Genomic DNA, 26516 nt, shown 5'->3' on the forward strand with positions numbered 1-26516 from the left:
AGTGTCGTCAAGTATTTATGTCAAAATATGTTCTCCCATTATTATGAATATTATCTCGGTATTATCTGGTTCCCTGAGCTGCAGGTTTAAATCTATGAGTCTATATTTACACCTGCATTCAGGGGCTTAATGGCAGCCACACTGTGTTCCAGGATTACCAACAGCAGCAGCACGTTGTGCATAGAGCTCAAGCAAGGACATATTAATGCGCCTTAATGAGCTTAACCTGTTTATGTTGTTATAATGATATTCAAAACTACTCAATTACTTGTCTACTTAAGGCACGTGCCGTTTTATGACTCCATTATCCAGTATTTGGGCACAAATGGCTGCACTGCACACATATATTCTCACATACAAAAAAGATTAGGACATGATCTTTAACCGTATTTTTGTCTTTCTTGCTCTGACTGGATAAAGCTTTACTCTTAATAGCTAATCATATCACATAACGTCAAAAATGCTGAAGGGAGAGCGAGACCCACCTGAGTGCAGTCACCTCCTGAGCGTGATAGGACGAAGCCCGATGGAAATATGAACGATCCGGCCGTGGAACACCTGCACCTTTGTGTCCTCTGGGTCATGTGAGCAGACAGACGCCTTCGTCAAGAGGCTGATCAGGTGACCCGTGGCGGCGTTGAGTCACGTGCGTCTGTTCTGTCCAACCGGCAGAAGTTTGTCTTTAGTGAACCCCGTATTGTGGTGTTGTGAAGAGATGTGGAAATATGGCGCTCTTTTTGGTGCTTGGATACAAATTTGCGAGTACAGTTCAAATTTGATGTGGGATTTAAAGAAATCGGAGAACATATACGAATTCTATTCACTTTTATCATCGTATATTCCACTAAACATCCACTGTGATGACAAATTTAAGAAGAAATGACAGTGATTCCAAATAATAAAACACCTAGCAAATATTTGCACTGTAGCAGACACGAAGATATTGAGATTCCTCCAGTGTTACTCAACTGGCAATGAAACATTTTGGGAAGTCTGTCATTTTCTTTTCCAAAATGTTGCTTAACTGCAGTTTCAAAGCTCTCCACACAATGCTAGGAACATAACTGTGGTGGAGAAATATTGACTTCACGCCCGACGGCTGCAATGCTCCGCGGTGGTTTTGGATGAGAGGCTCTCGAGGAACACCGGAGGTCTGAAGCTGCACCAGTTTCCCAAAAATGTCGAACCATTAGTTCAAAGATCTTGGTGGAGTAGAAGAAACTCAACATGTTAAATTAATGTTTATTGGTAGAATATGAACCCCTCCCATGACATTAAAAAACATCCCAAATTCTCAGAAACATCTAAAGGCCTGAGGAGTAGTGGGTGAGTAAATACAACTTCTAAAGGTTCAAAGGACGTTGTTACAAATACCGCTCGGTTTTTCTTCTGTTTTAACATTCATTTAGAATCGCACCAGAATTACTGAAGGTTCTTCTGCTCTTTGGCTTTTTACATTCGTTAAGCAAACAACAGCGAAACATATGGAAACGTTTTGGCTGGTAAGGCACAGAACAAGTCCTCAGGGACAGAGACGTCTGAGATGAGAAATATCTCTGTGAGGGCCTGTGGCCAGTCTCAGCTTTGTCCACCAGAGGGAGGAAGAGGGTTGTAGCAGTCCCTCAGAGCCAGTTCTCTTTCATTGGTCAATGTGAGCAGACGTGATGGGCGCTCAGAGACCTCACCGGGTATTGCTCCAGCCTCTCGTATCAGCACCACGCGTCTCTCCCTTCGATCATCTTCTTACATCACAGAGCAACACTGACAGCTCTTGCTCTTGGAAGTGGCTTTACTGGGTGAAGAGGAGTCCTGCCGCCCATTACCACCTTCCTCTCCCCGGACTTCCACTCCTGCCCCGTTTCCGTCCAGGGGGATGTCCTGAAACACCCGGGACTCTTTCCCTTCCAGAGGCGAAGCCGGCGTTTCAGGCCCCAAAACGTGTTCTTCTCCCTCCTCGGTGATGATGACGCGCTCTGCGATGAGCATGCCACCGTTTTCCTCCCGGCCGTCTCCCTGGTCTTCGTCCGTGTAACCCAGGAACACGAGAGTGACCGGGCCTTCCTCCAACCTCAGATCTTCCACCTCGCCCACTTCTCCTGCGATGTCTCCGACCGCTGTGGTGCTCCCGTCCTCTTTTTTATCCTCCTTGTGTCCCATACTTGCAAAGCGCTCCTCTATCCCCAGCTCAGCCTCCAAGTCGTGGCCTCCAGAGCAGGCAAAGTGTGCACTATCCTCCTTTGACGAGCCACGCCGGGAAGAAAAAGACACGACTTGTCCCTCCGGAGCTCCGCCGGCATCGACACTCTCCGCCCCGGCCTGGAAGTCGTCTAGCAGCGCCGTCATCCCGACGCCGTCGACGATGCTCAGGATCTGCCCGAGCTCTTTGGTCGAGAGTTCACTTCCCGATCCGCCGACGGCATGGATGCTCTTCCTGCCGTCGTCGAAGACGGCGGTTGGCGGTGGCACGCCGGCCGGCGTGGACACGGGCGCCACCGACCTGACGACGGTGGCGCCCGTCTTGGGGTCTCTCTCGACCTGCACCGCCAACATTCCCAGCACTGCAAGATGAGACACGGACAGAATGGAAATTGTGAAGATACAAAAAATTTAAAATTTTTTAACTCATTAGCAGTCCAGGAGAGTACAGGCCTGGACTGGGACAAAAATTCGGCCCTGGACCACAATCCGCGCGCAGATACTGTGCCAACTTGGTCCGTTGATGTACTGTACATATAATCACACAAGCCTTTAATAACAGCACACACACCTGCTATCACCACCACCGATCTCCTCCTCCCCCTCCTGTACCACAATGGCAGCGGGAGCCTCACTTTCACTGTCCGACGACACCTCCTGAGAGGGACTCGCCGCGCCCGGTGCAGCCAGAGCCCCAGAGCAGCCAGAGCCCCGGAGCAGCCAAAGCCCCGGAGCCGGAGGCTACGCCACCACCGCCGGCCCCCGCAGCAGCAAACATGTTTATTATATTTCTGCTCTTAGCTTAGAGCTTTTTTTTCTTCTTTTCCCTCAGTTTTTCTGCACCGCCTTTTCGTTTTTTCTCCATTTTTGCTTTCTCTTCTCTCTCACAGATTGCTAATGATGTGTCATTAGCTCATCATTAAAGGTGATTGGAAGAGGGGGGGGTCTGGAAAATGCATGGGCGGGACAACTAGTCTGGACCTATCATAGGGCCACTGGGCCTCTTATGCCAGAAATACTGAATAATTACCTCTGCATATCCTAAATACTGACCATCTAAAGTTATGGCGACAACAAACTCCTGTGCTTTACCTGATCGGCCTTCTTGCCCGCTTTCATGAAACATCCTTTGGGCCATTTGTACGGAGAAGAGATTGTCGGCCTCTTTGTTCACTGAAAAACAAAAGCGTACAGGAGTCTTTCAGTGAAACTTCAATGACAATTAATCACCTTATATAGCCTCAGTGTTTGTTTTGTAATTATTGGCTGAATATTTAAAATCACCAAGCGGTTATTTCCAGCCGTGTTCCCGTTGTTGGCGATACCAGCTGATAATAGCGCATTACGCCCCTAGTTTTTCTGCTACTTCAACTTTTTACTGTTGATGGACAGCAGCCATGTTTGTAGGACTTTACGTGTTTTAGCAACAAAATACATTATATTTGCCTTTTGATTTCCTGTTTACGTAGGAAGTGGTAGTCAATCAAATATATTATGTTACATATTTGGGTTGAAAGAAAAATAGGATTCCAGACTAACAAACTAAATATATAGCTGGTTAAGGCGATGTTTGTAAAATGTTTTAATAACTTTTAAAAAGGTAGGAATCTTAAGCTACTGCAGCACTCAGCTGGTTGACGTGGAATGGAACTTGCGTCAAAGATTGTCTTTTTGAACCTATAATCTGCGGGGGGTGGGGGGGTGTTTCTCTCTCAGCAGAATGAAGTCAGATTCGTTCCCTGGCTCCGTTCTGTCGCCACGATTTTAACGACTATACTTTATGCAAAGTCTTAGTTCGGGTAAATTATCATCTGTCAAGAGAGAATGGATTCTGGGCGGGCGTAACAGTCACGAGAGACACGAGGAAGAGCGACAGAGGCCGATGGTGAGCTAATGACGACCCCACCTCCCCAGACTTCTTTACCTTGTTGCGCGTCCTCGGCAGTGCCAGCCTAAGAGAGACAGAGAGGAGACAATGTGAGTGCTCTCCTCGGTCACACACTTAAAACAGACAGAGCCCGTTACTTTAAACCCCTCCCACTCCTCCCCCTGCCATAAATATTTCACAGTCATCACCAGAGAAGTGTTGAACCAAGCTTAGTCCCATCATGTCCGCTTCGCCCGACAGCCGCCTCAGTCCTGCTGTCGGCTGCAAATGGGGCCGGACAGTAAAGCGGAACAAGGGGCGTTGCTTAAAGTTCACGGGCTATCGTGCACTTGCTACAATTGACACACACACGCACACGCACACGCACACAAACAAAGGCCCGAGAAAACAAGGAGGACATTTGTTTGATTATTCACTGAAATCGAGGTGAAATTCAGCGTGGGTTCAGTCATGTGGCGATAAATCATGATGTGGCAGCGCCCGTTGTCCATTTTTTATTCATGATACATAATACGAAGCACTCGCATCCCAGCCTCACGGGCTGGTGGATTATTTTTCTGTTTTTCTGTAACGTTTATTTATTTAACACTGGACTGCCCAGGCTCGTGGCACGAGGCCAAACTGAATACAATTTGCATCTTTTGACTGAGACATCATTCTGCACCCTATTTCATATTCATCCCAGATGAGATTAAAGAAAATGAAAGCCCTCTGAGGAGATTTCTAGCCCAAGGGGGGACACCGCGTTTACTTCCACCGCCGTCACAGCGCCTCAAATCCTAGAATCCTAAAATATATATTTGGGCCTATTCATGGAATGTCTTTCAATTTTTATTTGTTTTGCATTTAAAACGCTTTTGCATCTGTGGAGGAATGCACGGTACTCCAAAAACATCTGGCCATCTTACCTTGTTGTGTGTTCTGACTGCAGATTCTTTGTTTTCTTCTCTGGAGGCCCGCTCCTCGCTTCTGGTGCCAGCTGCTTCCTCCTCCTCCTCCTCCTCGGGCGTCTTTTGACTTTCGGTTCGCTCCCTGACACATCGGCACAGACGTAATACTTGTTAACACAAAAAGATGCACATCATCAGAAAAATAAAAGAAACAGGGCAGTGGACCAAGACAAATAATGACAATATGAGTCGAGAGTGTGTGTGTGTGTGTGTGTGTGTGTGTGTGTGTGTGTGTGTTGGCCATAATCCATCACACCAGCGGTCTCATGGCTGCCGCCTGTTTGATCTCGTCATGGTCGGTATAGAAGTGTATCTGTGGCGGAAACACGGTTCTCACCGCTTCAAAAATAAAACTAATGTTTAGGAATGTGAGCCGTGCATCTCTGTTATCTGTGTGCCAGCAGAGTGCGGACTAAATCAACTCAACCACCCCCCCCCCCTTTTTTCTATCATGGATGTTTCAAGCACTTGTAAAATTGTGATTGAATTAAGTGCACGTGAATGAAGCTGGTAAAATGTGGCTCACCCTGTCGCGGGCTCGTCGACGACGGGGGGGGGCGCCTCACTCAGCCACTGCTCCCTCAAGTGCTTCCTCTGTGTGACAAAAGAAGAAAACAATCAAGTTCAAAACTAAAAAGGTCCAGACCTATGGAGCCAAATCCAGGCCAATAGTTTTGTTTGTTTGAAAAAAAGATTTGAACCTGAAAATTCAAGTTTTGGTCTTGAACATTGAAAAATTGAACAATGTTTTAGAAATAAAAATAAGTGTATGAAAAGTTTTGTTGGTTTAAATATAATTTAGATTCAGTTATGTTTTTTAAAATATATTTTTTCATTTTTCATATTTTCAATCTTTTTTTTACAGTTTTGAATCTTATTTTTTCGGGTTCAAATCATTTTATTATTGTTGTTAAGTACAGCTCGCTAAACATAACTTAGTCAATTGCGTCAATTTTGTTTACTGCCAATCCCGTGAATCTGTCGTATAAAAGGTATATAAAGTAGTGAGTCATAATTTCAAGGCAACTGCAGGTCCTCAGCCTTCTCTGTTATGCTGTCACTCATGATGCCACGCCCCTGTAGTTGAAACCACGCCCCCACGCTAGATCCCAGCCAAAAGTCTGAAACTGAAAAAGAACGATCTGAAAGTGAGAAAAAGATTTGAACACGAAAAAATAAGATTCGAAACTGTAAAAAAAAAAAAAAAGGATTGAAAGTTGAAAATATAAAATATGCTACTGAAAAATGAAAAAATATATTTTATTCGGAAAAAAAACACAACTGAATCTAAATTATATTTAAACCAACAAAACTTTTCAATTTCGAATACATTGTTGAATTTTTCAATGCAATTTTCAGGTTCAAATCTTTTTTTCAAACGAACAAAACTATTGGCCTAGATTTGGCTCCATAGAGACCCACAACACTCATCCTTAAACCCTTAGCCATCAACACTCTTAGTCACTTTAAAGTGATACCGGGTACTCAGATTTTCTCTGCTGTAGCTTGTTAGCTTATTAAGCAGTAGTGACATGTCACTACAGCCCACCATCTACATGTCACTACAGCCCACCCTCTACATGTCACTACAGCCCACCCCCTACATGTCACTACAGCCCACCCCCTACATGTCACTACAGCCCACCCTCTACATGTCACTACAGCCCACCCTCTACATGTCACTACAGCCCACCCTCCACATGTCACTACAGCCCACCCTCCACATGTCACTACAGCCCACCCTCCACATGTCACTACAGCCCACCCTCCACATGCCACTACAGCCCACCCTCCACATGTCACTACAGCCCACCCTCCACATGCCACAACAGCCCACCCTCTACATGTCACTACAGCCCACCCTCCACATGTCACAACAGCCCACCCTCTACATGTCACTACAGCCCACCCTCCACATGTCACTACAGCCCACCCTCCACATGCCACAACAGCCCACCCTCTACATGTCACTACAGCCCACCCTCCACATGCCACAACAGCCCACCCTCCACATGTCACTACAGCCCACCCTCCACATGTCACTACAGCCCACCCTCTACATGTCACTACAGAGACACGGCTCGCCACCTGGCGGCGCTCCTCTCTGCCAGTTTGGATCTTGCTGGAGGACGAGTAAGGCCGGCTTACAGCCAAAGCCCCTCCCCCCAAGACGTCCCTCTCCTGGGGTTAAGATTCGATGCGTCACTCATTGCATGAAGGTGGCGAGGGAGTGAACAACTAAAAGCCTTTCGAACAATTGAAGCCCCCCAAACCTCTTTGATTGCTACAACTCTATGTATCCATGCACACAGCCGACTCCCTGTGGGCGTGCTCAACTGACTGAAAACAACTTGTCATAATGAAGTCATAATGACCCCACCCAGAACATTAGAGCTAGGCATCGGCCAGCAGCTCCGCTTGGCCGAAGTCGTAAGACGTGACATGAGGGTGGGACACACCAGTGGTCATTGCTTTATTAACATGAAGCAGCTGGGAAGGAGGGACAACTATGAACAACAAAATGCCTAGATCCCAGCCGTCTGTTTTCACAGCATCTACAAGAAAAGAGTGCATTATTATTTCAATATTTTGCCATTTGTGTTGGCCGAGAATTATTTGCGAGGATTTATAACCATCTGCTTATCAAACTCTTTAGAGAGAGTGAATAAATACTTTTTTTTAATCGTTTGGAGGACCAAAAGGGAAAGAATTTGATGAAAAACCTGAAATCACCTTTTCCTGGGCCGTCTTCAACCGCTCCTCCTCAGTCTCCCTCGCCAGCCTCTCCTCTTCTTCCTGCCTCCGACGCCTCTCCTGGAGACAGAAGAAGAAGAAGTTAAATCCTCAAAGACGGAATGTGGAGAGGAAAAATTATCTTGGAGAGAACGTTTCCTCCCGGTCACATTTGAGAGGGAAATCAGAGAATTGAGACGGTGACACAGAGAAAAGCTGGTAAAGCAGGACGGGATAATTCCCCGTTTCTACAGCGTCTTCGTAGCAGAACTCAATCCCGACTCCCCAACAGAAAACGACAGAACTAATGACAGCGACAGATTGCTTGGAAGTCGTTTCTGCAATTTAAACACGCACACTAAAGAAAAAACTATTTACTCAACTTCCTAGGAATATTATTCCTAAGTGCTTACCCTTTGCTTATATCGAGTCCTCCTGCAAGTTATCGCTCAACAGCAAAGAAAACTTGAATTGTTCCAAAAAAAAAAAGCAGTTTAACGAGAACTTAACCAAACTGCTGTTTCTTCTCCTAACAACGGACAGAACTTGATCCAAGAACACTGTACTTATGGTGGTGGGTTACACCCGCTTTTCTGATATCATTCTTTAGTAACACCCCTCTGCAGTCCTGGTCCCTGAAGACAAGGACTTCTTCTGTACAAAAGCAGTGGGACGGGGAGAGAGAGAGGGAGGGGGAGAGGGTATTTTAGGAGACGTGGCCGACAGATTAAAGCGGGGAGATGCAGCTGGCGGAGCGCAGGGATGCCGGGAGAAATAGTTCAGCGACGCAGCACATTGCGCGCATGCCGGCTCCGCAAACACAGCGAGGCCCACAGCGGGCCCCTCGCCAGAGGCCCTCCAACCTTTCTCTTCATAGATCAGCGACCGCTGGCCAGCACGCTAAGCCGGGGGAACGTTCCCCCCGCTCGCTCACTTCAGGAACGCTCCACCGCTCTGCTGCAGTGGTTCGGCGAGATCACTTTTGACACCAGGTGGCGGTCCAAGTCGGGCAGACTGAAGTGGGCAGTGAAAGAGCAAAAGTCTAAGAATGACGTTCTCACCGCGATGGCTTGCAGCCTTTGTTGGTACTTCTCTGCCTCGTCCATGCCGGGGCCTGAAAAGAAAGGAAGTAGAAATGTTGGGTTGGTAAATAGACATGAGGGACCAAAACAACTCAACCCAAACTGGGCTGGTAAAAAGCAGTATTTTTAAATAGTTATCATATGATTAATAATACGGTAAATATGACATACTGTTGGTTTGTTTAACATTTAGCTTTGTTTAAATTAGCTATGAACAGCCCAACATGCACAAGAGTAATATATATATATATATATATATATATATATATATATATATATATATATATATATATATATATATATATATATATACAGAGAGAGAGAGAGAGAGCGAGAGAAAAATGGAAATCCAATTCAAAAGAAATTTCAAACATTTTGTGGCATGGGGCCAGGGTTATTGGATATTTTTAGCCTCGCTCGGGGTGTGGTTCGAGGGACGGTAGCGTCGGTCTGCTGTGTGGTGGTTGGTCCACCACTTCGGTCCAGACTAGATATCTCAACAGCTATTGGATGGATTATGATGGAATTCTTTAATCAACATTCATGCCCCCCCCCCCCCGAGGATGATATTGAAGGACTTTGATGACCACCATGAGGTTGAAACTGATGGTTTTAGAGAACTGTTGGATGGATTGCCCTGAAATGTGGTTCAGACATTCATGTCTGGCTGTAGATGATTTGTAAATATCGATCACTCGGATTGAATATCTAAACCCTTTGCCAAAAAGCGGGCTTGCGTAGTCTCAGTTCAGACGGGCGGAGTGGGAGGGAGGCAGCTGGAGATGGATATAGCTCTCATTCCTCACATTTAACTTGCACTCTGAACTCTCTTCATGCAGTAGAAATGGACTCTAGCTCCACCTGCTGAAAGTCTTCAGATCTGTGGCAACACAAGTTAAGGTCATAAGAGGAAATGAAAAAGAGAAAACAAGTAAAAGGAAGAAAAAAAAAAATCATCATATTATATGCTGAACAAATAATTTTTTTTAAACCAAGTCTTTATCTCTTAAATAAAATGTTCTCCAGAGACATTAGGATACACACAGAAGCTTAATATACAACTAGTGTTCCTTGGTGTATACTCCTGCGACAGACTTCAGACTTCCTGCATGCACATCACATCAAAACCCCTCAATGAATATAATGAAGTCAGCAGGCTTGAAAACCCTATGAGATGTATAATAATTCACCGTTAATGACTTGTTTGTTAGTTCCCCAGAGATAAGGGAGATGAGTCAACATCACTCCAGAGCGTGAACTTCACATCTTCTGGCAGAACGACCTCTATGGAGCTAAATCCACGCCAATAGTTTTGTTCGTTTGAAAAAAAGATTTGAACCTGAAAATTCAAGTTTTGGTCTTGAACATAGAAAAATTCAACAATGTATTCGAAAGTGTATGAAAAGTGTTGTTGGTTTAAATATAATTTAGATTCAGTTTTTTTTTTTTTCTCGAATAAAATATATTTTTTCATTTTTCAGTACCATATTTTATATTTTCAACTTTCAGATCTTTTTTTTTCCAGGTTCAGACTTTTGGCCGGGATGTAGCGTGATTTTTGAACGCCGCAACCTGGTAAAGTGTATTGCTCTTTTACTGCGATTAAAGCCAAGTATGGTCTAGAACAGCTTGCTAAACATAACTGTGTCACTGGCGTCAATTGTGTCTACTGCCAATCATGTAAATATGCTGTACATAAAGGAGTGTCATTATTTTCGCAGTACCCACGTTTCTTGAAGGCAACGTAGTTGAGGCAGGTCATCAGCCTTCTTTGTTAAGCTGTCACTCATGATACCACGCCCCTGTAGTTGAAACCACACCCCCCACGCCACATCCCGGCCAAAAGTCTGAACCTGAAAAAAAACGATCTGAAAGTGAAAAAAAGATCTGAACCCGAAAAAAAAGATTTAAAGTTGAAAATATAAAATATGCTACTGAAAAATGAAAAAAATATATTTTATTCGAAAAAAAACATAACTGAATCTAAATTATATTTAAACCAACACAACTTTTCATACACTTATTTTTATTTCGAATACATTGTTGAATTTTTCTGGCTGCACGGTGGTGTAGTGGCTAGCACTGTCGCCTCACAGCAAGAGGGCCGCGGGTTCAATTCCCGGTCGGAGCGGTCCTTCTGTGTGGAGTTTGCATGTTCTCCCCGTGGCAGCGTGGGTTCTCTCCGGGCTCTCCGGCTTCCTCCCACAGTCCAAAGACATGCTGCAGGTTAATTGATCTCTAAATTGCCCATAGGTGTGAATGTGAGAGTGAATGGTTGTATGTCCCTACATGTGCCCTCGATGGACTGGCGGCCTGTCCAGGGTGTCCCCTGCCTTCGCCCTATGTCAGCTGGGATAGGCTCCAGCGCCCCGCGACCCTAATGAGGATAAGCGGTATTGAAAATGGATGGATGGATGTTGAATTTTTCAATGTTAAAGACCAAAACTTGAATTTTCAAACAAAACTACGAACAAAACTATTGGCATGGATTTAGTATTGTATTAGTTATCACAGCTGATTTCATTCACACGGTTAAACTCCGCAATGGCACTTTTTTTAGTTTTGTATCATTTATTGATATTTATACACATCTCTACATACTTTGCTGCCGTTTGCGTTTCCCAGTTGGTTGCTAAGCTGCATTTTGTTGTCTCGGAGCAGCGACAATAGAGTGAAAATCCCACAAATCCCTGCAGCCGGCCTCCAAGATCTGGAGGAAAGCCTAAGTGCAGCCTGTTACAGCAGCAGCAGATTAAAACGCTTACCGTTTTGGAATATTACGCGACAATTACACATGCGTGTGCCGTTCCACATGCGCACGTGAATATACAAAGGGTAGAAGTCAAAGCGGAGCCGCAGACACAGCAGTAGTGACAATACAAGTGGTACTTGTTAGTCCCACTGACAGAACTTTGAGAGTCGAGACATTGGATACACAGAGAGCGCTCTGCAGCGGAGATGAAAGGAAGCGAAAAGATCCAGACAAATTAGATCTGTGACATGCGACGCCATCCGCGAAGTCCCATGGGTCTCGACATGCAAAGGACGAATAATGAGGAGCTGCGACTGTTCATGAAGGAGGAACGCCGCCGGTAGTTGAATAGGAGGAAAAGAAGCTCATCGGGAAGCATAAAGTCACATATAAACCCCCCTGGGGGTGTGGGGGGGGGACTGCTATTGCCTCATGACAGCGGCCCTCGGCACGCACATTCACGCAGTGAGAGAGCATATGGATATGATATACGATACTGTGTATGTGTGGTGGGCGTGTGCGTCCTGGAGGTGAATGAGATCAGACACGGGGCAACGTTTCAGTTGCCAGCGTTTCACAGGCACCCTCGATTCTCATGGTCGCCCTGAGGATACGGGCTCATGTGATGACATTAATCTTTTGAGACCAATACGCATCGCTTCCCCTCCGGACACAAACAAGGCGGTCAGTCCACCCCGATAGCAAGAAAACCAAGAAAGGGCAACAAGATGTGGATTGATTCCCGTGGAGGTTTGATGGCCACGTACTCTGAGCGGGGATAGCCAAGCGGCAAACTGCCGTTCTCCAAATGGCCACTTGAGGCTGAGTCCAAAAGTGAGTCAATCCCCATAAACCTACATGGTAAAATGCTCAGCTTAACATGTTTACAGCCTGGTTCATTAAAAACACTTGTCTATATAGCTTCATCATAACTGTACAGGAATGAATTTTAATATAATTCCCCCCATTTCAATTATATTGAGGCTTAAATTAATGCATAATTGACTCGCTAGCTGCTAGCTGTCTGCTCTGAGAGACGACGTCTGTATTTCATACCGTCTATTACTATAACCAATGCAATATGGGCCTGTCAAAATAAAAGAATACGGCATTTCATTCCTTCTAGAAATTACAAAAACAAATTGTGGTGGAAATTACTTTTGGAAGTGAGAGTTGGTAAATCAGTCTAAAGTGAATTGCCATACCAGCTATTGCCTTCACACATTATACAGTGAAGAACGATGCTTTTCTGCTTCAATGGAGCTGAAGGAAACGATTTACATTTTGTAAAATTAGCAAAGTAGAGAACATCCACGTCTCAATCATTATTAAATAAACCACGGACTTCAAAAAGAACTCCCCTCCCTGTTAAAAAGCAGAAATCTTTCACCTTCCAAGGCGGCCGTCTCTACCTCGATCTTTTCACACAGACCTTTCTATAAAAAGATGAATGGAAGCTGCTCGCCCGTAGCAAGTGAAATGTTTACCGAGGCTTCTGATGCACACATGGAGCAGAAGAACATAACAGTGGGAGTACTGCAATGAGCAGATAGGTATGACGAAGCATTCGGTGCCAACAGAGGCACAGATCTCAAAGTCTGTATTACTTACAGGAGGGGCGGCAGCGCATCTCCTCCAACCCTATCTTCTCCTCCGGGGGGTTCAAAATGGCCTTTTAAGGCTGTCACTTCCTTTTAACGTACAACTCGCTGTTCACATCTGGCGAGGAGCGACGAGAGTGGGTGTGAAGTGTTCAAGCATCGGTGGTGCACACGAGGCGAGGCACTGTCTGCTTCTGGTTCTAAAAGTACAATTATTACAGAAGGATGTGCTCTTTCTCTCAAGAAGTGTATGTGTGTGAACCGATAGTATGGTGAGAACAACAATCTTCAAAGTGGCGAAACCTCGAAGAAACGTCAGTATGGAGGCTGCGACGAATCGTGTGTTTCAACGCACTCTGGGAGCAAAAACTGACTTTTGTTCTGTTGCCACTTGACAACACCGGCACACATTAGTTTGAGAAGTCCGTCTGGGCCAGACACACCACGCTAATGGGCCACGCTAATGTTGAACCCCTCTTTCCTCCCTAACCAAGCACAATACATCCTGAGCACAATGCGTCTGCCACGCGAATCGCTAGCATTAGCTCAGGTTTTCTGCCACACCGCTAACTTTTAGCTGGAGTTCGATCGAGCGATTTTCACCATTGAGCGTCCCTCGAATCGCCATTCTGAAAAAGATATAAATGCCAAGTGTGTGTGTGGTGTTGCGTCGTGACTCAACTATCTGCCGTGTACGTTCTAATGATTAAAATAAAAATAAATTGAAAAGGTTAAATGTGACGTGATGACTGTCCTCTCCCACAAACAAGCAAACAGTTACTGTCACTGTAGTTAAAATAAGACAATAACACAAGATTAATAACACACAAAGAAAAGTGGCACGCAAGTCGGGTTTCATACCACAGTCATACAGAGAATATTGTGTTTTGCAAAAAGAAGAAGACACTTGACCGTCTTCATGCAGTGAGTAAGTGAGTTTTAGCATCATGTCCACGAGGGGGGTGGGGGGGGGTGGGGAGACAATTCACTGCATTCTACTGAGGCCACGTATCGGCTCCATCATCATCATCATCCTCATCAGTTAATCCGTACATTTACCTCCTTCTCAGGCAGGTACGAGTGCTCCCTGTCCCGTTTCATGTGAACTCTCTCCCTCTCCCCATTTGATCTCATCCTCGGAGGTCCTCCACTGTCAGACAGGTTGATTTGTGTTGACGTTGTAGAGCCATCGTGTGCGTCTCCTTCCTTCAAAAGGCCTGTGTGTGCGGGCTCGATGTCAGTGTGACTTACTTCATCGTTGGCTCAAATCAGCATCAAAGCCGCCGGCAGACGGGGCCGGCTGCTGTGTGCTCGCTCGCCTTTGTTTTGTCTGAGCGGCTCCGTCGAGCACTTGTTAATTAGAAAGAAGGGACGCCCTGCGCCTTGCAGCAGGGTGAACGGCGCCCCCTGTGCAGCCGTCAGTGTTTAACCCCATCCCACCTCCTCAAAGAACTGATCGGTGAAATGCGATGTTGCACACAATGCGCTGAGCACATTTCTCGCTCTCGTTTTTTTTAACTCGCTCCCTTGTGCACACTTTCTCCAAGCACCCCTCAGTGTACATGCTTCGATGCTCTGTTTCTCTCTCTCTCTGTCTCTGTTTTGCTATAAAGAAATACAATGTGTTATTTAGAACGTGTCTGAAAGCGGTCAGTACAGAGCTGGGGAGCAGCAGATGGTTGAAGCTGGTGATCAGTACTTTTAACGGGCCAAATAAGGATGGAAAAACCATGCAGACATTATTTCCCCACACAAACAGGTAATTATGAACATAGTCACTGTATAGAAAGTCACTGTGACGTCACCCATTACTTTGGGGACTGACATTTTAAAGCCTCAAGTTCCACATTTTGACAGTCTGCCACCTTCTTGGTTTTAGGTCGTCCATCGTCTCCTCCTCGGTTGGTTTTTGGCCTTTACCATCTTGTTTTTTGTTGTGGTAAACATCTTTTTTTTGCGATCTTGGCTGTTTTTTTGTTGTAAACATCTTGGCTTTTGGGCGTAACAGTCTTGATTTTTGAACATCGCCATCTTTGTTTTTTGCCTCCTGAAGCGACACGAAAGAATGGAGCAAAGTACAACAGATCGTTGAATAAGACATTTTGAAAGTTGTACAAACTTAATTAATTTGGAATTATAAACCTCATTTAAATTAAAAAGTTATTTTTGCCCACCGTGTATTTTTAAATAGACACTGGAGTCGTCATTTTAATTTCCAGGGTTATTTTTGTCACTTGAATTAATATGAGAGCAACAAATCATGCCAGGGCTTTAAACAAAAAAACATTAATTATAAGTTTTTTTAATTCTTGTATGAATTAAACAAACGAGATATACCATGTCAATCTCAATATATTATATACATTATGTCACCTCAGGCCAGCTCTTATTCACAAACTGTGGACTTGGCTGCAGTTGCTGCTAATTGACAATAGTTTCTGTTTCAGCGTCGGCTGCAACAATACATACCTCAGCATGTGTGTGTGTGTGTGTGTCTGTGTGGTGCAAGAGCCTGCACACTTAATGTTGCATGGCAGCGTGTTAAAGTGGCGGTGTCATAATTGACGCTGGGATCACCACATGCACTCCCTCTGCCTGCATCACCTCAGGCAGGCCATTATTCAAATGGAGCCACGGTCGCATTTCATGCCCGGGCCTCATCTTCTTCGACATGCCAACCGTGGCAAATCCAGCTCAGTCCAATAACTGAACCAATATAAAGAGATAATGAGCGCGTGCTTGTGTGCGTAGAGCGGATGAATACGACACTATGCAATTATCTCACAAAGCTAAGAAAAAAATTCTCGCGTAAAGTACTGTACGCAAGGAATTATTCAGTACTCGAATAATTAAAATTGGACATACAGATCATAATAACTGATAAGCATTTATTTATTTTTTTCACACAAACTGTACATTCTGAAAAATGTGCAGTGAGACCTTTTTATGGCTCTTAGTCCCCTAAAAATAACCCCGGCTTTGCTTTGGTCAGAAGAAGCTGACATCTGCAGGACCGGGAGAGCCTCAAAGCTGTCAACGCTTTACAAGCCTCCTAATCGCTTTGCGCCCCCGATCCGTCCTTTTGTTGGATTCAGCTAAACTCTCGGGCACAACTACGCCCCTCGATGTTGCGACGCTGCAATTTTCTGCGGAGACTTTTAAAATACCGATAGCAGAGCTCTAAACTACGGACTGGGGGCATCCCTGATGACACAAAAGCTTAATATTTCTCCACATGAAAAAGCTGCAGTATGTCCTCACTCAGTCAGTCTGGTCTCACTTCAGAAGGTGTCCGACCTTCCCGACTCGTTTCCCAGGCTTTAGTCTTCTCAATCAAGTTACAAGTTACAAGCAAAGCTGACCGCGTAAAATTATACGACGACAACAAAAGCAGATTAAAGGAAATGTAATTGCGCATCTGCTGCATGTTTGAGTGAAGACCCTGGGTCAAGCTATTTCGACACTTTGTTGACATCTGCACTGAACTCTGACCCCTCTAAGCACAAAGGCAAACTTTTACCATTTGGCAATGTAGGCATCTGCCCGGGCCCCTCAGCTAAGGGGGCCCGGGCAGATGCGGATGAGAGGAGACCCTGAGCACAGAGCCTGTGTGCATAGGCCACAAGTTTCTGTTGTGATCCCGGCCCTGTAGGCGCATCTTACTATCTGTAATAACACGCCCTTTAAAAAGCAGCAAAAACACTGCCACCGACTAAAGACCAGTGTTTTTGTTGGTCAATCGTAAAATTGCTTTTGGCTGCCTCGATGGTGTAAGGCGCAAACGATGCGCCTGACCATACCTCATATCGCGCCCATGGGTGCACAGACTGCTGGCTACTTCCACAACGTGGATGCTCGGTGTGTAAACCACAGCGGCGTCGGCTAGCGATGACAGCGGTGAAAAAAAGAGTATTTCCATCCAATGTCTTTGCCTGGGCTGATCTCATGGAATATGGCCGCATCAATTTCAGATCTGAGGCATTCTTAACACCAATAACATTTTCAAATCAGAGAGAGGCACATGCACTCCCTCTGAGGCACAAGGAAAGCCTTGTGTCTGATGTTGACCAGCGCCCCCACCCAAAAAAAATCCCCAAATATGCGAAGAAGCACATTGTCGGAAGAGTCAACTGCACAAAACCCAATCTTTCTTGTGTTTACATCGTCCACGGCTTTCTCTCCGTATGTCAAGGTGTCTTTACTAGTCATCGTCATCTCGCCTTTATTCATCTGCCCGGCAGATGAATAAAGCGACGGATAAAGAAAGCTATAAAGCCCACAGTGCCTCTCCGTGGGACATTCCCCTCCTGTTGAAGGAAATCAAAGCGCCGCTGCAACCTCTACACGCGACGATCGCCCACGCTCTTCAAAAGGGGACCAAATGGTTTCACCGAACGTGCACACACTGATCCCCCCTTCACGAGGCAGCCAGGGGGACTTGAACACGCTGGCACTGCAGCATGACAACGTGCACAAGGGGGGCATTAATGCAGCATTGTTGCTTCCAGCTCCACCCCACCCCCTGCAGATTGAGCTCCGTCTTACACTATCTGGCAGATCTACTTAATTCTTGTTTATTCAACATGGGACATGGACACACATACACACACACACACACAGAGAAGGAATGCATCTGTATGTGTTGTGCTTCAGGCTGCCTGTGAGCTAAATCCACATGCAGCAGTATCGCTCCCGGCAGAGAGATAAACAGGAGGCCCCATTTAAGTTCAACAACCCTCCTCTGTTTCCCATTTCCTTCATGTCTGAGGCTGCCCTTCACATGTCCCCCGAGAGACGAGGAGGCAGGGATCAGATGTTCCAAGAGCACAGATATAATGGGTTCACACTGCATTAAAAAATAATGCATCACCGAAGGTCAATATACTGTATTTGGCGCTAATGGCAGTTTTAAGGGGATTAAAAGGAGCATGAAACACGTGTGTGATGGCACATTAACTTGCACATGCTACACATTTAGGAGTTTACCAGTGCGGCGCAATGATCAGAGGCTGCCGAGGCTCGGCGCTTTCACACGGAGAATCTATAAAAGTAAATCTTTAGTCCACTTATTTGATGTCCGGTTACTCATTTATTCACGTTGCGTCATCCGTCGAGCTGCAACGCACTCTCAGCATTGAAGCACTCCACGCTGTGGAAAATATATGGATGTGAATGTTGGTTTTTGCCCCCGGAGCAAAAAGTATGATTGTTGCAGGAAGTCAGGAGACGTTTGTGTGATCACAAAAATGCCTTCGGGGAATGCTGCTCGCGAGTGAACTTTGGAGTAAAAGTCTTGCACACTGATTCTTTCATAGAAACTGATTTTGTGGAAGGTTTGAAGTGAATTATTTCTGCAATATATATATATATATATATATATATATATATATATATATATATATATATATATATATATATATATTATGGGGACAGTGGAAACAACTTGAAAACACATAATACCATAAATTGGACACATTTATTTACCCATCCAGCATCCACGGACTATGAAAAACGGCCACGATGCCATGACACGTGTGAGGGTGAACCACAACAGTGAAGTTCCAGGTTGGACAGCTAAACAATAGGTCTGGTCAATGCATCAATATTATATTGAGACTAGATATCGTCTTAGAGTCTGGACATCGTAACATGGTGTGTGTTCTCTTTTTGCAAAGTAATATACTTTTCCTATTCTATTATTTGCCTTCACCTGTCATTATATCCCCATTACTGATGACTATTCATCAAAAGCATCATTAGTCACCAATAGTCAACCCTGCAACATGAATATCGAGGTATGAAAATGTCGCCATGCTGTACTAAACCACGAGCTGGAGCTCAATATGAAGCTCTGAATAGTTTCACATTGTCATTTGATACATTGTTACAATAAGAAAATATGGGTTATGACTGTTAAGATGTCCTGGTTGATATGGCAACAGTAAAGGTCTCGGAGTTTAGTTGGAAATAACACATGCATCACAGGGGTGCAAACCGTGGTTCGAGGGGATTTCTTTTGTCGCTTGAAAAAAATAACGCCCAGCTCCAGCTGCCATCCTTTGCCTATGTGGAATTAGCAATTATAGAATCCTGTACAATAGCGCTGGACGCTGCCAGACGCAAAAAAAAAAAATCATAGAGAGGCAGTTAAAGAGTGCGAACACACTAAAGGGAGGTTGGTGCTGATGCAGATCTTCCAAAATGTACCCGTCCACGGTTGCATTAAACAATAACTTTATGGCCCACAAAAAAAAAAAAAGCTGACTAAACTTTATCTCAAGTTTCTGGAGGTTTTCATTCAATAACACGTGAGCTGAAACCAATGGCTGTCTGTCTATGTTGGTATATTGATTTACTGTGAATCATGCTACATATTCAATACATTTATCTATGCATCGCACAGTGGGAAACACCCTATTGGAACAATTCCTGCAGCTCCTTCAATAACACAGCTTACCTTGCAGGGTCTAACCTGTCGAGGTGCCACTGCAGGACTTCTACACTGAAACAGCCTCAAATGCCCATTCACATTTTAGAGGTTTGTATTGTTGTGCCTGCCACAGATGCCAGGTCGGTAAAGGCTGTTCTCGAAATATGACATTCACTAAAAAAAATGTTCTATCTCTTTTGGATCGTTAGAAATCCGATCCTTTATATATCCAGCGTCAGCTGGCAATAAAATTGGAAAGAGGGAAAACTATTTTAGGTAATAGCAGAGATATTTCTGGCCTCTGTTGATGCACTCTTTAAATATCCCTCGGTGGCTGTGTTCCTATCACTTCATATTTCTACTTCCACTTCGCTTAATCTGCATCCTGTACAAAGATGCAAGTCAAACAGCCTTAACCTGGGATCCATTCAAGAGAATCATCTCACTCCCCGGCCCCCGAGCTCATTAAAACATACAAATAGCTGGCCTGACCCATTTGTTGGACCCCGACTTGGTTTAAATACTGATCTAAAGAGACACTAGGTGTTGCAGAGGGGTGATCCAGTTGAAGGTTTAATAAGGTTAATTAAATGTAAGAAGGAAGAGCAAACCGTCATAATCCAATCACATTTTGCAAATGGAAATGATCTCTATGCTCATTATATATTTATCAGACTGACCGTGTATTATAATGAGGTATTTTTTCTTTCAGTATGTGGTTAAATAATGTGTTAGGAATGCATTTTAGGGATGCATTTCAGAAAATAGTCGAAATTAGTTCACACCAGTTTCTCAAGGTCCAAGAAGTTCTTGTCATTTGGGCTCAAAGTCTGCTCAGAGAAATATGTTCCACACAGGTCAGATATCCTTGATCCTGACCTTATTCCCAGAGCAACGTCACTATTATTTTTAATCGCCAAGATAGAGTGGGCTCTGATTGCACATTCAACATCGGAATGATTGCGCAGCGTTTCCAATAAATGTTGATTTACGACCCCCACGCTGACCATATCTGCACTGCAGGCCTCCCCCCTCATAACCAGGTCACCTGACGAGAGAGTGATGGGTCTGTGGGACAGAGAGCCTCATAAATTATGCAAAGTAAGAGAGCGGTAAAAAGACAAAGATGGAGCCAGACGTATGATTGAGACCAGCAGCTGGGGGGGGGGAAGCGATAGAGGGCTCCGAGACTGTGAACCGAATTCTTTGTTTGTCTGTGACGAGTCGAAGAGTGATGGCTTTTATATCGGCAAATAGAACAAACAAAAACATCAGGGCCGGGGTTTTGTGTCCCGGGAGGTGCCATCATGTTGCAAAGCTGATTCACAGGTCGGAAACTGACAGCTCGCTGTGTGCTGCAGGCCCCCCCAACCCCCCGGCCCGCAATACTAGGGTCTCCGTCAGCAACTTTCTTCTCGAACCATTTTAAACCCCATGATGGACATTCACAGCCTGGGAGGTTTGGCTGGGACAGAACAGCAATCAGTGTGTGTGTGTGTGTGTGTGTGTGTGTGTGTGTGTGTGTGTGGAAACTGCCGGCATCCTCAACGCAGGAAGTACCATCAGGGAGGAAGCGGGGTGGAGAAGAGAGGTGATAATCGAGTCGATGACTGTGAGCTTTACCATCATTGGCAGAAACTCACTTGAAACCACCGGTTCAAATGAAATGACGTCTGTTTCTCAAGCTGCTCGGGCAACACGTATTCATAGTAAATTAACTACACTGACAACGGAACACAGCAACAAAGGGAACAAGGAGATGTTTCCCAAATGCGTCCGACTCAATTAAATGTTGTGGTCCCGACCGTCTCTGACAAACAGGATAATATCCAAACCAGTAACACGTTAACTTGCGAGGCTCCATCGATGACTTGCCTGGCCGAACCGGCCAGGTGGGAAGTCGATCAGACGAACAGTTCTTGAGATATTCAAACGACACGCATACAGATATTCATTGCTGATATATTTAGACGCAGAGCTCTACTCCAGAAGAAAACAATCCACGCTTGCATAATGCCACTTTTCCTGACACGCCGTTCTCAAAAGGAAGACATTGCCCCGTTGGCAAAGGATGATTCAGCCCTGTCCTGCGCCAAAGTGTATATACTTTTTAATCCTCCATGAAAAGCCAGTATATTATTATCTTGACTAAGACACTTTATGCTGGGGTTTGAATTCATCACTCATCTTGAGCGCATTTATGGCAGATACAAGTGCTGCAATAACTGTCAAATGTCAATTACACAAAGTGGGTTGTAAGATTTACAGAGAAGAAAGGATGTGAAATTCTAACAATAGCTCACCTAGCCCCTCGCTCTGTTGCTCACTGTACCCTCCTCCTTGCCAACTCTTTGAACTGCACTCGCGAAGTCCCGACACGACGGGAGCATTTTATTTTTTTATTAAAGATTCTGTCCAGATGGAGTGTGAAGAAGCATTCCCCTTCATCTCTCTCCTTCTCCCACCCACCCTCTCATCGTCCTCCGCCACTCCAACCCTCACCACCGCTCCGTGTCCTACCTAATGAGGCGCTCCGCTTCAGCATGTGGGTGTCTTTTTAGCGAGTCTCAGCAGCCTCGGGCGCCACATCCGGAATGCTTGTAACACTGTCAAAACACTTTGCAGGTTTCAGTGCGTCTCTCTCTCGCTCACAGCTCAGACACATATAAACGCATCAGCAACAATCTGTACGGAATATGACACCCTCTGTCCTGTGACCACTCGCTGCAGATAAGACAAAGCCCCCCCCTCCAAAAGGACTCAAAGTCTGTCTACGAATCTCTATAGATAGTTTTCTTGTTTGTAAAGATGGTAGTACTTTTACCCTCAACTGGTTTGGACTGAGAACCATGTGACATGCGTCTTAAACAGGCTAGATTGGGTTTATCTCAGTTGTTTGGCCTGACAGTGAAAGGCTGATGCTTTGAGACATGCAGGTTGACCAGAAACTCCTTGAGCTCAGACTCCAGCGGGACCTCAGGCAATGACCGGTCCACCCCGGAGAGACCAAGACTCGGCTTTCGGCCTGCACCTGAAAGCTCTGGCTTTGAGTCCACTAAGTTGTTCGCTTAGTGGACTCAATTACTGAATGTTCTCCTCCGTGAACCACCACCTTAACGTGGTGTAGGAGTTTGAGTGGCTCAGTGATCCTAAGAGCTTTGTTGTCCGGGGCATCCGCCACTGGTAGGGTCTCCCATGGCAACAGGTTTCGGGGGAAGAGTCCAGACTAAGGGCGGTTAAAGAAATTAAATTAAAATTGAAAAAACACCAGACGAGGTGGCAAAGAAGTCACATAATTTAAGTGGCCCTTATTAAACTCAAGTGAACTTAACTGTTTGACATCTGTGTTCTTGGCTGGTTGAATTACGAATTTAATGGATGCGCTTTACTCGTTGCCGCTAATGCGTTATTGTCCACATTGTGTATTTTCACCTCATGACATCACAAACATCCGTCTCATTAATTTGCAGCGCTTTTAAAGACGTTTTGAGTGGCTTTAAGCTTAAGTCCTTAACTTTTAAGGAACTATTAGCAGTAAAACTTTAAGATGTTTTCTCCATCTCCGCACATGGAGGTCAAAGGTCACAGCTCAACGAAATGACATGTAATGTAACACAACTAGAGGCAGTTAAACACTTATTCTGTTGCGAAATTACCCATTAATGTTCGCGTAAGCATTTTTAAAAAAGAGAATGAAAGAAAACAGCATCATTGAAGAATCCGGTTAGAAAATGAACTCATTTATTTAACATGACCGTATCAGCAGGTCAGCCCGTACACCAAGCATTAGACCCTTGACCAAAAAAAAAGAAAGATAATAGAGAATTATGAGATTTTCATGGATCGCTTCTATTTAACCGGCAGTTTTCTAGCCTTTACGGCTCTCGTTCAGCGGTCCAGGAAACACACCGACCAATTGCTCACTGTACCCTCCTCCCAATAGTGTTGTAAATCCTCTCACGTGGTCTTACTCAGCCAATCACATGTTTATTATTCCCACAACCAGTTCCAAAGCAGTATGTCTCATGTTCAGCGATATTAAAAGCAGCGATGTGAAGCTACGAGACAAAGCTCAGATCTTTTGAGTAAACGTACCAACTCGCATCCGAAATGAAGGTACAGAAAAATAAAGAGCCCAATATGATCAGAATCCCAAAGCATGAATTAACTGATCAACAATGATTTGAACAGAGGAGAGATGAGCTGAAACAAGTGGTTTAATAACCACAGATAAAGTCCCTGCACACACATTTCTTTTTTTACATGACAAGAATACAATATCTTACCAAGTCACATTTTTCAAAAGCTTTGTTTTAAATCCAGCCTTTATTTTACTTTAAAGAAGAAAAGATAATGTATTTATTATTAGAGTATGTATTATTTATATTAATACAGTTATATTTTAAATCTGTAATAATAAATATTGTTTAGATGTTATTCAATTGAACGTTCAGTTGTTGACTATACACAGACATTAATACAACTGTTGGCTACTTCAATACATATGGCACAAAATCATAGAGTGCAAACTTTGACATTATTGTGATGTTCTGAACCTTTGGATGAGGAACTTCTCTCTAAGTGGACCTCACTGAATTTTAGTTGAATAACTCTCTAGAGTCGAAACTCTACATAATAGTCTCTAATGTTTCATTAAGAAACGTATAGATGCAAAATAACGAGGTAACTTTGGCTGAAATACAGCACCACAGCAATGTCACTACGACATACATGGGCCATTACAGTGAACCTGACACTTCAGGACACACATATCTTATAGTGCCACCACGCCATCTCCTGATCCTGATTCTTTCTCCATTTCTCCATAAAGAGTGAGATTAGAACCGGGGGGCACATGGGTGGCAGCAGTGATGTGGATGATTAGGACCATGGCAGTGATGCCAATAGGTGATCTCCATCCTCCTCAAACATGTGTTTAACGTTGGATAGATTACTGAAGCAGGTTGTGTGTTGGACTGACAGTATTTCAGCTGCTTCCTCCATGCATTCTTTGTAGAGTAGATGTATTTTGTAACAGCACGTCGCCAGAAAAATTCAGAAAAGAATTGGTTGCCAAGCAGGAATAACCCATAATGAATGAAGCGTCTTACCTTTCACACCTTCCAGGCGGTGAAGTTCAAACAGGCGTTATTATAGGTTTCACAGACTGCTCGGGCGTTGCTGTTCACTACGTCACGCGGGGGCTTTTTAGGGGAACTTTTGGAGCCCAAACTAACCAGAAGTTCACAAACTGAGAGGTGAAAGGGACTTTAGCCTGGTGCGCGCGCGCGTGTGTGTGTGTGCGTGTCTGCGTCCCTCTGCAAAAAGACTAGGTCGCCTTAGCTTGTTTCGCACACGGTCACGCCAAAAACAAACAAACTGCTAACCCCACTACGTGACTACAATGTTTTGCTCTCTGGACCACGAGCTCGCGCTCCCCAAAACTAGCAGGGTAAAACAACGAGCCCCGACCCCCTCCTCTAACTTTCGACCAATCACAGGTACGCTGTCTCACAAACCCCTTGTCATTGGTCGCTGAAAATGACTGACAGGCTTTCATGGCTGCGTAAACCCCATGAGACGTTCAGTGGCACCCTGGAAATCTCACAATTAGTGGCGGCTATGGACAGTCTCTTAACACCGTGTCACTCGTGATACAGTGAAACAGTCTCAATTGCCCGTGGCAATCACATGAATAACACATATTTTTTAAACGAGGGAAGAGTATATGACAAACTTACTATACACGCTTGGCGGATAGCTACATAGTAACATTTAGTAACTCGTTTCTGTCCAACGGATGAATGTAAGTCCTGTAGTTCAGTTGTTTTAGTCTGAATTTACTTATATTATGTCCATCTATCATATATAGATATAATATACATGTGATGGGAGAGAAACACTCCTGACAGAATTTGCATATAATGTTAACTAGTAATGCTAATACCACTTTTTAAAGTCCTACATTTAAAATCCCCCTAAATAAAACAATTTAAGTGTTAAATATTAATTACACAGGATGGCACCTTTCAGATAGGAATGCATTAAAATGTGAGCAGCGTTTCTCATAAAGTGGCTGGTTGAGATACAGCTAATTTAACCACTACTTCAGGGTAGTTCAGTTGGTAAAAACCATCATATTTCATAACCGTGTTGCCTTGTTTAGTTATAGCTTCTCTTATGTATAAAATCCAAAAGTGGCAAGATTGCCATCTAAATATTATTATTATATTAGAGCCCTTCTGATGTTGGCTGTTGAGTTTCAAATAATAGGTCCTGGTCCAGGAGGGGCCGTGTCCTCGGCCTAATTTGACAAATGCGATCCATTTTCATGCAGGTTTGCTACCTGTCACTAGAATGACTTCCCCCCCCTCCCCTTCCTGTCACCGTCCCTAGCCCGCAGTCGCCTACATTTACATCTCATTAAGGAGAGAACGCTGCTCCATAACTCCATGTTCTCCGCTTCGGGGCCCCATCTGGTGTGTTCACGATAACGCACATCCCCCCCCCCCCCCCAAGGGGGTTTCTAGCAAGCCTCCACAGGGGGGGGGGCAACTGCAGTGGGAAATCAAATCAATCACACGAGATGGAATTTATTTTCCAATCACAATGAAAGAGGGGAACACCTGCTGTAGCCCCCACCCCCTTGATATTTGCTGAACCTTGCCCACATGATGTTATTATGGTCTGACAGCGATGGCATTTGCCCATGCGGCAAGCCCTTCCTTATGACTGGCATGGAGCAGCTCAGCTCCGTGATCGAGCACAGACCTGAGGCAGGAGACGACGTTATGAAACAAATCCCCGAAGAGAACTAGTCGGGTTGAACTAAACGAGACTCCCGAGGAAGCCACCAGAGGTATTTTGTGTGTCGGCACTCGAGC

At 44.7% G+C, this 26516-nt stretch overlaps 1 protein-coding gene across 1 annotated transcript; it reads right to left on the minus strand.

Annotated features, from left to right (window-relative positions):
- Window positions 1-1222: 1222 nt before the first annotated feature.
- Window positions 1223-25089, minus strand: LOC117734927 (paralemmin-2-like). The gene is made up of 8 exons (XM_034539277.1): window positions 24744-25089; window positions 8829-8881; window positions 7768-7848; window positions 5561-5628; window positions 4993-5116; window positions 4121-4148; window positions 3289-3369; window positions 1223-2558 (listed from the first exon to the last, which is right to left on the minus strand). The coding sequence occupies exons 2-8, from the start codon at window positions 8871-8873 to the stop codon at window positions 1744-1746; spliced, it is 1242 nt and encodes a 413-aa protein (XP_034395168.1). The 5' UTR covers window positions 8874-8881; window positions 24744-25089; the 3' UTR covers window positions 1223-1743.
- Between the last annotated feature and the right edge of the window lie 1427 nt (window positions 25090-26516).

Source organism: Cyclopterus lumpus, chromosome 8 (assembly GCF_009769545.1).
Source record: "Cyclopterus lumpus isolate fCycLum1 chromosome 8, fCycLum1.pri, whole genome shotgun sequence".
In the NCBI taxonomy this organism is placed as follows: domain Eukaryota; kingdom Metazoa; phylum Chordata; class Actinopteri; order Perciformes; family Cyclopteridae; genus Cyclopterus; species Cyclopterus lumpus.